The sequence below is a fragment of the Falco rusticolus genome, chromosome 1 (assembly GCF_015220075.1).
Source record: "Falco rusticolus isolate bFalRus1 chromosome 1, bFalRus1.pri, whole genome shotgun sequence".
Classification (NCBI taxonomy): Eukaryota; Metazoa; Chordata; class Aves; order Falconiformes; family Falconidae; genus Falco; species Falco rusticolus.
The window spans coordinates 1185100-1196132 of record NC_051187.1 but is presented as its reverse complement, the minus strand read 5'-3'; the positions used below and the strand labels follow the sequence as shown (position 1 = coordinate 1196132).

The 11033-nt window shown below is 56.8% G+C and overlaps 1 protein-coding gene across 11 annotated transcripts in view; it reads right to left on the bottom strand.

Annotated features, from left to right (window-relative positions):
• Window positions 1-9758, bottom strand: part of BAIAP2 (BAR/IMD domain containing adaptor protein 2) — a 48392-nt gene extending 38634 nt beyond the window's left edge. For all 11 annotated transcript variants that reach the window (XM_037403893.1, XM_037403901.1, XM_037403919.1 and 8 more), the window contains exons 1-2: window positions 9656-9758; window positions 467-542 (exon numbers count right to left, since the gene is read on the bottom strand). In XM_037403893.1, coding sequence (XP_037259790.1) covers window positions 467-542; window positions 9656-9727 — 148 coding nt within the window. In that variant the 5' untranslated portion in view covers window positions 9728-9758. The remainder of the gene's footprint in view (window positions 1-466; window positions 543-9655) is intronic.
• Between the last annotated feature and the right edge of the window lie 1275 nt (window positions 9759-11033).

Genomic DNA, 11033 nt, shown 5'->3' with positions numbered 1-11033 from the left:
CCCAATCGGACCCTGTGCTCCTAGCCGAGAGCTGCCACCAGTATTTTTAGATTTTTCCCTCTCTTCCAAAGTGTTCTGGGCAATTTGAACAATCCAGTAACACATCTTTTAAACAGAACTTAAAATTATCTTAATTATAAATATTTTAAAATAACATTTAAAGAGAAACTGGTTGGAAGTGTGTTATCCAGCTATCGCCCAAGCTTTTATCGCTTGAATCCTTTTCACATCCGTGGCCACAGCACGCACGTGCCTCACGTGTCCTAATGCCGTGAGCTCTGCATCAAGGTCCAAGAACCATCTCCCCACTTTCCTCCCCTCACTCTCCTTGGGAACAAAGAGCATCCCAAGTCTGTTTTCCAAGCTTCCCTCCCTTCCAAAGCCACACTGTCCAGCCAGACCCTCACCAGCCCCGCAGCCTCCAGCATTTCCACAATAAATGCGTCAGCAGCTCAGTTTCACTTACTTGCTAAGGCTTTTTCATAGGTCTTCCCCATAGAAATGAAATTCCTGAGGCTGGGATTGAACTGCTCCATGATCGTCTAAAGGAAAAAGAAGAACATCGCTGGGGTTAGCAAAGATGACCGGGAGCTGGACAGAGCAGCTCCGCACCCGCCCGGGGCAGCCAGCTTTACACCGAGAGCCTCCAGCAGAGCCATGTATTGCAAATAACACACAAAAGCGACTAAAGGGCAAGCACCTTGTGATCTGGGGCACGTCAGGAGCCAGGGATGAGGGCAGTGCAGGATTCACCCAACGCCAAACCCAGCACGGCTGTAAGGGCTGTTGAACACAGCCAGGATGGCAGCTGAAGGTAGCAGCCCCTGCTGCGCCTCAGGCCATGCCTGCTCCAGCCCCGGTGAGAAGCTCCAGCAGCTGCTGCAGGCACTGCCCTGGCAGGCAGAGCCGAGCCTGGCGCGGCCGGGGGGTGATGCCCCAGGTACCCTCCCTTCATCCCACAGCTTCCCTGAGGGCCACCAAACTTGGGTTTTGAACGCCACAAGGTAGAGGGTCAACAACAAGGTGGCTCTGCAGCGTCCCTGTAGGAGATGCCTTGTGCAGGTGCTTCACCATGAGAAATAAACAAATGCCCCAACCATGAAATTATCAGATATGGCAAATAGAACCATAATAACACCTCAGGTGGCTATTTGAGACTGCAGGCAACAGCCCTCAGAGCAGCGGCAAAGTTGACCCGAGTTCCAGGAGATGATGGCTGGTGATGTCCTGCTCCTGGGGCACAGCCCTGGAGAGCAGCATCACCTCGGTCATCACAGACAAGCAGGAAGGGCTGAAGAGCAGTATCCAAATCACGCCCAAGGAGCCGAAGCCAGAACAAAGCTACTGTCATCCCCACTGAGCTGGTCCCAGCCACGGCTGAAGCCACACGCAATGAATTACACCTCTGTCTCAAAGCACTTGGTGTCACTTTCCACCTGCCTATAGATGCATAAATTAGGGTGTCGGTGAACACCAGAAGCTCTGTCTGACAGCTTTTCCTCCCTCGCTTTAAGGTCCTTATTTAAACACGGAGTGGGGAAGGAATAATCGGATCACAAAGAAGAACAGCTCTTTGTACTTGGCACAGCCACGGCTGGCCCTCCCTGGCCAGAGCTATTCAATCCCCGGTGCCGATAGCATCTCTAGAACCAGACACTGATTCCCAGGCCAGCTGCGGCGGAGACAACAGAATCTCCATTCTCCCCCCACAAATCCCACCTCCGGACCAAGCCTGGCTGCAGCGGAGCAGCCCCGGGGCCAGTCCCAAGCCACATCAGGGACGCCCCTTGCCCTGTCCCCACAGCCCTCCACCAAAGGCACAGCCAGGGAATGGAGTTTAATGCCTAAAGGTCCCCGCGCAGCCCAAGCGGGGTTGCACCGGCGTCCCCCCCGGGAAGCATGGGCTCTACAGCCCCATGCTGCTGGCAGCGTCCCATCCCGGGAAGGGGAGGGAAGATGACAGACAGACACTTATGGCGAATAAGCTGATTAAGCATCTGTCACCTCATCTGAAACTGGCCAAACACTATAAAGCTCATTTTCTGCCAGAGGCATTTTTATCCCGAATTCCTGCTGCCTGGCCTTTGCAGAATGTGACAGTTCAATTTTCTTCCGCAGGTGCATGTGTGCAAGACTCAGCCAGCACCTTCCCTGGCTCAATACAGCCATTTTATAATTTCTGTGAGCAGGAACCTGTGCAGGACACCAGCTCAGTGTTCCAGCACCGAGGCACTGGTATTCGTCGGCAGGAAAAATCCTTTTATCCCTCCAAGGAGCATAGGGTAGCAGCCCTGCTCCCGGCTGGAGCGGTGGGCTAAGGATGGCTGTGCCGAAGCACCAACCCACCCCAAAAGCCACCATCCCACCACCCCAACAGCTCTCGGTGCTTTTGGGTCTGCCCCACACCACCACACAAGCCTGCAAAGAGCAGAAGAGGATTGCAGAGTTCTTGCAGGCAAGCACGAAGCTAATGAGAAACTTCAGTGCTAATTAAGGCTGCAGGTCAAGCTCCACCGCAGCACAGTGTGAGGGAAGCTGCTTTGGGGCAGCACAGAGCAGTTTAGCGAACACACTCAGCTTGAAAGGAGAAAATTAACCTGTAGCAACAAGCCACATAGTGAGTTGTTTTCTCTAATTGTAGGAGACAATTGTACAGGAGTTAATTAACACCAATGACTACTGCTCCATCTATTCAATGTCACGTCTAACTTTGGTCAAAAAAAAAATCTACCTGTGTCACCCCAGAAAGGAGCTGGGGTTGCTGCCCAGGGACAGAGCCATGGCCATGTCCCCAGCACCAGCAGAGCCGCGGCTGCAGCCTCCTCCACGCTCCAGCTCAGCCTGAGCAGTCTGAGGCTGTGTAACACTTAGGCAGAAGAAATATTGGCAGAAATTCTGTGGGGAAGTGATTTTTAAACAGTTTGCTAGGTTAAGTGCAGTAAGTGTTTATGTATATGTATGTATACATGTATATAAATAAAATTATTTTTGCAGCAGCAGCTGTGTAAACATATCTTCCTGAGGTACGGAGCTTAGTGAATCGATGACAGAACAGCACCTGCAGACAAAGTGCCGGTGACCAGCGGCCATCCCAGTGTGGGGCAGTGGCACAGATGGGTGCAGCCAGCGATGGAGAGCAGTGCCATGCCCGAGGGCTTACAGCCACCGAGCTGCTCTCTTGACCTGCAGGACTTGTGGGGTGGGATGGGATCAAGGAAATCCCCTTCCAAAATTCAGTGCATCTTCCCCAAACCGGAGGGAACCAAAGCACAGCTCAGCGCTGGCTGCTGCTGGCACCGCTTGGGGCAGGACCCTGCGCCCCACCGACCAACAACAGCTACCTTAAAACAATAAATATAGGGACAAAAGCCCCCCGAGAGGTCCCACTGACCAGCTGAAGAAGGGGGGAGGCGACCGCCTGCCAGCCAAATGAAATTCACCGAACCTCAGGAGGAAGTTTGCTGAAAGTGAATGTTTTTTAAGACATTGTCTGGGGACTCCAACAAAAACAGCCAGGCAGGATGAGGGCACTGAACAGGGCTCTTCACTCCAGAGATAAAAACGGAGTTTTTTCAAGCCTTCTTCTCACTCTCAGGGTGGGAAGGGAAGGTGACTCCAGAACTAACACACCTTCACATCCCCCCGCCAGGTGAGAAGCTGAAATGCCAGCAGCTGCTCAGGAGAAATACTGAAAAATAAACATTTTCATCACAAGACAGGCTTAGCAAGCACTCGCTTCCCACAGCCAGGTCAGGCAGCAGAGCAGCCCACACAGCAGGGAGGGCGGCAGCACTGCTCCCCCTTGGCTGCCAAGGTGAAGCTGGGCTTGCAGGACACTACAGAAAAGCTAATATTCAGCAAAATTCTGGTAATGGAAGCAAATCTCGTTCTCCCTCAAATTTTGCTCCATCAGCACCGCCCACAAGTTGTTTGCCTTCCACACACTGGCTGGGCAGAGTTTAGAAAAACACAGACAAAAAAAACCCTGGCAGCTAAAGGTTGAAAGGGCTTTGCTTTGTTCCACTGCACTAAATTCCCTGGGTAATACCACTCAGCTCTCTGGGATTGGCACAGCTTTATTTAGCTGCCAAAAATGAAACTAATGCAAAGCACAAGGTCTCCAGGACACAGTCCTACTGAATGAGGGGGGGAGAAGAGGCAACAGAAAACGAGGTCCCCGTCCCTCCCCTGAGCGCACTCCATGGCAAGGATGTACCAGCTGCTCCCACACCGTCACAGCCCGCCCAGAAGTAAAAGTTTAAACCTCCCCGCGGACAAGCTGGAAGTGGAGCTGGTTCAGGTTGTACCAGGTTTCTCCTGCATAGGACAGACCTGCATGACACCTTCAAGGCTTGAAAAACAATTTCAGAACAGGCTGCACAGCCCTCCCCAGCGCCATCCCCGCAGCCGCCCGGGCGGCTCCTGAAGCCAAACAGGCAGCAGCATGCCAAGCAGGAGCCCCCGTGCCCCGCCGAGGCAGAGGATGCTCAGCAGCTGTGCTCTGCTGGGCACCCAGGCTCCGCACCACCACCTCCGCACAGCTGTGGTAGGACCTCATGCCGCACGGCTGTGCTGGGCCATCTGCGGTTATGGTGCCGGACTTTGTGCCCTGTCCCCCGGCCGTGCAGCAACAGGGCAAAGGGACAGACAACAGGGGATTGAGGGGGAAGGAGGCTCCTAGATTTGACCAAGGGATGAGCGTCACCATGACTGCCTGGCTCTTCTCCCAGACAGCCTGGGCAGTGCTGCTGGGGACATCCCAGACACCCTGGTGAACACAAGTGATGGACTCTGAGCTAACCCCCACCTCGGTATTTTCCCGCTACCATTCCTTGCTGCCCCCACGCAGTGCTAAGGCACAATGGCTCCTTGCAAGATTGACGCTGCACACAGGCACGGGTGGCCTGGGCTCAGCCTGGCACCCACTGCTTTCCCGGGTGACTCATGGGTGACAGCAGGACCTCAGGTGGCCATGACAAGTGCCATCAGAGGGGGTTGCACCATGGGATGCTCCACTACACCAGTCACACAGCAAAAGTGGCTCAGCTATAAGGAAGTTTTAGTTTCTAAATGGGTCAGTCCTGCTCCTCCTAGAACACCTTTGTTATTTCTCTATTAATATTTAATTCCCAAACCCCAGCACTGCCTCCATCTCGGCTCATCCTGCCTCACGCCATCAGAAGGCAGCCCTGTCATTTTAAGAGCCAGGTTTCCGCTGGGAGGGAAACCTCGCTGGACTTGTTAGCAGGGCTGATTTTAATTGCTTACAACACACCCACCTTACAGCTCTGCCACTGGGAATATCCCCATCCATCCCCTTCCCTGGTATCTTGGTGCACCGTAACACACAACAGCAGCAGCGTTTCACAACCGGAGCTGCTGACAGCTGCGGTGCCACATCCCTCCCTCGCTGCTGGCAAGCCCACCTCCCCAAGCACTCCCCAAGCTCGCCGCAAGCCAGCGGGACCGGCCACATGGTTGTCCTCCGGCTGGGGTTCTCACGAGGTCCTGCCCCAAAGCCAGATGGCATGACCAGGGCTCAGCACAATCTTTCCTGGAGAAAGAGCTCAGGAGCAAGAGAACTGGCAGGGGGAAGCAGGGTCCCCATCTAAAGGTATTTAGTTTCTACTGGCTATCGTGCCAGAGGATGAAGGGATCCAAGTTTCAGGGCCAGAGCTCTGAACATCTTTGTAACCAGGGTCTGGGCTTGAAGGGAACTGGAAGGAGGACCTGGACGGCACACAGCACCCCCTGGGCAGCACCCTGTCAGTACCCACCAGCAGTCACCCTGCCAGGCAGCCCTGGGGCTGGGACCCCCGCTGCCGAGCTAGGAGCATCACCCAGCCCTGGCCCCTTCCCTGCAGACCCCCCGCAAGGGGCTCCACTCAGCCAAAGGCTTCAGCCCACAGAGCTCGGTGCAGGAGATGTCTGACATGCACTGGCCTGCAACATGAGCAGCACGGGAGTGAAACCTTGGCCACGAGCAGATTCAACACAACCAGGCACTGAAGGCAAAGCCAGCGGCTGCCTCCATCCCAGCGAGCAGCATCTCTCATCGGCAGCAGCTGCACGGGAAGCGATCTGGAGCACCTTTGGCAAGTCAGGAGCTACCTGCTTGTAACAGTTCTCAGTCAAGAAGTTTCAACAGTCTCGAGATGCAGCATCTCAGCAGAGGGCAGAGACCACGCACCCAGCCTGCAGCAGCATGGCACGCAGAGGGGACAGAGCAGCAGAAAGCGAGGGCAGCCCCACATCAGCACCCCAGTGCCAAGCCACGGGGCAGTGCGGGAGTAGAGCCCAGCACCCTGCAGCTGAACCAGCACCAACCCTCACTCCAAAGACTCTGATGCAGAGCCAAGACTCCTACAAAGATGCAAAACTCTGGCAAAAGCGCTTTGCCCTATAAAAACACCACAGCCCTGGGCCCTGCTTACCACAGGATAACAAGCCTGGCTTCCCCCCTGCTACCCTGAGCACAGTTATCGCTGGGAAAGGAATCCTGCAGTGCTTGACCCGCTCCCTCAGGACACAGGCAGACGGCACCCACTCCCCACGGGAGCAGGGTGCTGCCCTGGAAGCCATGTAGCAGTGTCACTGACCACAGCGATGCACCGGTCTGACCAGAGTCCTGGCACCCATCTGACAGGTTTCCTGCATCTGGGGTGCAAGAAGCCCCAACACAGGGAGTGGAGTGTGTGGACATGGGGGGTGGCACAGGCTGACTCCAGGGGCCAGCTCCTTCCTCCTGTCACACCGCATCATCCCTCTGCTGCCAAACACCAAACCACCCACAATTTCCCTTCCGATTCACTTGAGCAAGAATCACTCCCCTTCCCCTCTGGACTTGGAGATAACAAGGCAAGAGGCTGTTATGCTGGCAATAACATTTATTACAGTTGATGTGTAGCAAATTACTATCAGGAATTATAAGCCTGCATTTGTGCAAGACAATTAGGCTTCGAGTTTGGGGTGTTTTTAAGCAAACACCTCTTCAAACGCGGAGCTATTCACACACCATTACAAAACGATCTTCCACAGGAAGAAATAGCTTTAAAATGAAATGGAGGTTAGCCTGTAAATGGCAATAATCTAATCTGTCATAAATGAGACAGATTTGTCTTCAGGGGAAGGAAAGAATTGCCAGTCCCTTCCTTCCGCAAATAGACAGTCCCATGTGAGGGACGAGCAGTGCACAGGGAGCAGCCCAGGGAGCTGCCCTTCCACCAAGCCCTGCACCCACAGCCGGAGAGGTTTCACCCCCCCCAACCCCGTGCTCACAGAAGAGCCCAACAGCTGTGTTGCTACAACAGGGTCCTTGCGAGTGAATCAGCACCAGGGAAGGTGGGATTACATTGGTGGAAGGTGCCAGCAGCCTCCGTCTCCCTCTGTAATTACTACACATGTGTAGGCAGCTGCCTGTAGTGGCAGCATTGGCAAGGAGGCGGCTGACAGCTCCTCCACCATCTCATTAGCACAGTCACTCCAAGGGTGAGCGCTGGTTCTGGAAAATGATTACAATGGGCTTCCTGAGCAGAACGCCTTGGGAAAGCCTGCGTGGGAGAGGGTGCCTGGCACAGGGAGCAGCCGAGAGCTGCCTGCTCCAGACCTCCCAGGAGCCGGCTCGACCCCCTGGTCTGGCTGCTTCCAAAACCCCGGCGAGACAACAGCAGTGGCTGGAAGCAAGCACGTGGCAGCTGCCCATCCTGCACCCCTGCAGCTCGGGATGGGGTGGCTGTGAGGAGGCACCAGCCAAACCTCCCCAGCATCATCCTCCTTCCTCAGGGTTGTCACCTCCTGACCACAGTGGTGTTCAGGCTACAGTACAGGCCAGAAGAGCACAGACAAAGGAACAGGTAAACGGGCAGTGGGGATGTAAAGCACTGGGGATGGTTTTGGACTTGGGAGACTCCAAAGCTTATGGAGCTCCAGAGAATCCACACAGTCCCCGAGCCTCCAGCCCTCACACTGGGCTCCAGGAGGTTGCACAAGTCCTCAAAGAAACAGGCAAGCACTGGGTTCCTGCATGCACCCCATGCCACGTGCTTCCAGAGGCCAAGAAAAGCATTGTTATCTTCAGAGGAGGAAAGGCTCCTCATTCACTGCAGGGAATGCAAACGGAGTCAGGACCATCCTCCAGCTCCCAGCACAGCGATGGTGATGTTGGGTAACTCCATGAGATCTGCCTCCATGTCCTCACTCCCCACACCCTAGCTGCTCCCACTAAAATACCAAGAAGTTAAAAGTGTTCACTAATTGATGGAAACCTTTGGACTCCTCTCAAGTCCACCTTTGGCTCTTGGGGCCAAGAGGTCCCCATGCACCCTCCGCACTTCAGGCAGATCCACCAGGCTCCAATGGAGACAGTGCTGCTGCTTGCTCCGTGCCAAGGGCACCCTGCTCTGCCTCCAGACCCACAGCTCACACCGCGCAGGGACGATGAAGCTGGTGGTCAGAGGCAAGAGAAGAGCCCAGCCAGCATTCACCCATCACCCCTGGTTTCCTGGGGGAACAAGCTTCACCCAGCGCAGTCCGTACGATGGCACAAGCCACCCTGCACACTCCTTACAGCACAGCGCCCCGGAAAATTGTGACCTGCTCTGCAAACCTGTTATTAGTGCAGTTCTTCGAGGACAACACACCTCAAACAACTGAGCCACCAGCTGAAACTATTGCCAACAACTGTCCCCAGGCCAACCACACTGTCACCCGGTGGAGGGGACCAGCGGGGCTGGGTGATGGACCCCAGCAGCTCTCTGGGTTCTGGGACGTCCCAGGGCCAAGCTGTGCTGATGCCCCATGCTCAGCTCCCGGGAGTGACAGGGGTTACACCCCGCAGTGCCCAGCTCTGCCCAGGTCCGAGAGCAACCTGCACAGCAGGACCCTGGGTGCAGAGGGGGGAAGGGAGCCCCAGGCACCCAAGCCCCCAAAACCAGACAGCTCCATTCGCAGATCTCCTCTATGCTAAGAGCAGCCCAGATTTTGGGTGCCATTAGCTCTGTCCCAAGAGCATATGCCTCAGGATCCCCAAAACCGTGACTTTAGAACTTCAGTATTTTTTTATACTAAATTTTCCTATCACAGCTTTTTTTTTTTTTTCCCTGCTTGATGCTCCCAGGCAACTCAATCTGACTACTTAAGATGCAGGAAGTCATGCAAGCTTCCCAGTTTAACAAATGACATCCTGCACTACGTGTTAGGCTAGAGAGGTTTTATTAGACTTGTCACAGGACTCAGCAGAGCAGAAACCACTTCCTTCACAGGGAAAATTAAAGCACATAAATTATTTTATTTTTCTCATGGCCCTGGGAGCAAAGCAGAAAAAACCAAACCCGGAGATATTCCCAAACTCCAGCTATATGCAGGACGCGGAGACGGCTCCGACGCTGCCGGGTGCCGCCAGAGGCGGAGGGGCGCAGCGAGGGCCGGGGGGCTCTGCCCGCCCGTGGGACGGGGCGACCCACACGCAGGCTCCCCGCCCCCTCCCGCGGCGCCCGCACCCAGTCCCGCACCCGGCGCGGAGCGGGGGGGCCCCGCAGCCCCCGGGGAGGGAGCGGCCCCAGCCCCGCACCCGGCAGAGGATGGGCAGGGTGGGGGGTAAAATAAAAGGACACCCACCCCTCGCCCTCAAGCCGGGCAGCCCCCCCGCGGCGCTCACCTTGTAGACATTCTCGGTGAGCCGGTGCACCTCCTCGGAGCGGGACATGCTGGGCGGCCCGGGCAGCACCATGGGCGGGCGGCGAGCACCGGGGAGCGGCAGAAGCAGCGCGGAGCCGTGGCCGCGCCGCCTTTTATCGGCTGCCGGAGCCGCCACCGCCCCGTCCCGCCCCGCGGGGAGGGGCCGCCCCGGGCCGCCCCGGGCCAGACTCCGCCGGGGCGGGGGCTGCGGGCGCGGCGGCGGCCGGGGGCGGCCGGGGGCGCGGGGCCGGGCTCCCCCCTGTGACCCGCCGCCGGGACCCCCCTGCCCCAAACCCGTCCGCGCCACCTACCCCACACGTGCCCCGTCCCGTACCCCCTATCCCAGCCATGCCCCGTTCCTCATCCCATACCCCATCCCATACCCCCATCCCTGTCTCCCATCCCGTGCCCCATTCCCCATCCTGTACCCCCATACCCCACCCATGCCCCATATCCCATCCCGTGCCCCATTCGCCCTCCCATGCCCCATACCCCATCCCTGTATCCCATGCCCCATAGTCCATCTATACACCATTCCCCACCCCATGCCCTGTATCCTATCCAATGTCCCATTCCCCATCCCATGCCATCCCTCTACCCCATTCCCCACCCCATACCCCCACAATACACCCCATAACCTACCCTACCCGCCCTGTTATACATCACACCATAGATCATGGTACCCCATACCACACCCCTGCTTTACCCCATCCTCTGCCTCTTGCTGTGCCCCTAATCCCTGAGATGCCTCACTCAGCAGCCCCTGCTGTACCCCACACGTGGTGGTACCCACACGCCTGGTGCTGTGCTCCACTTCCCAGCTGCGCAGCACAGGGTAGATGGGCTGGGAGCAGCTGGAGTGGAAAGAGCAGCCAGCGGTGTTCAGGGTGTTGGTTTTATACAGGGAAAGACAGTGGAGGCCCTCCAGGAAGGCCAGGAGAGCGGCGGTGGGATGAGTGGTGCCCGCGGTGCATGGCCAGCCCTGCACTGCGTGCCCCACGGTGCTTGTCCTCAGCCTGGAGCAGTGCTGGGCCTGGGGAGACCAGCCCAGGCAGGAGGGCAGGCAGCCCCTGCCTGCCCATCCCCTCGCTGTCCCCACGCTGTCCCACCACCCAGCCAGACAGGAGAGCTGGGCTTGCACCTTGTCACCCTGCACACACCGGGATTCCCTGGGAGACCCTTGCCAGCCTCCCCAGCTGCAAGGTCCCCAAGGGACAGTGAAGCTGTGGTTCCCCATCCTTCCCGTCCCTCAGGCCAGTGGCAGCCACTTCTGCACTGCTTCTGAGGGACAGGAGGAGCATGGCTGTGCCCCATGTCCCCTGCCCTGCAGGGTGATCCAGTTAAAAGGCAGCTGTGCA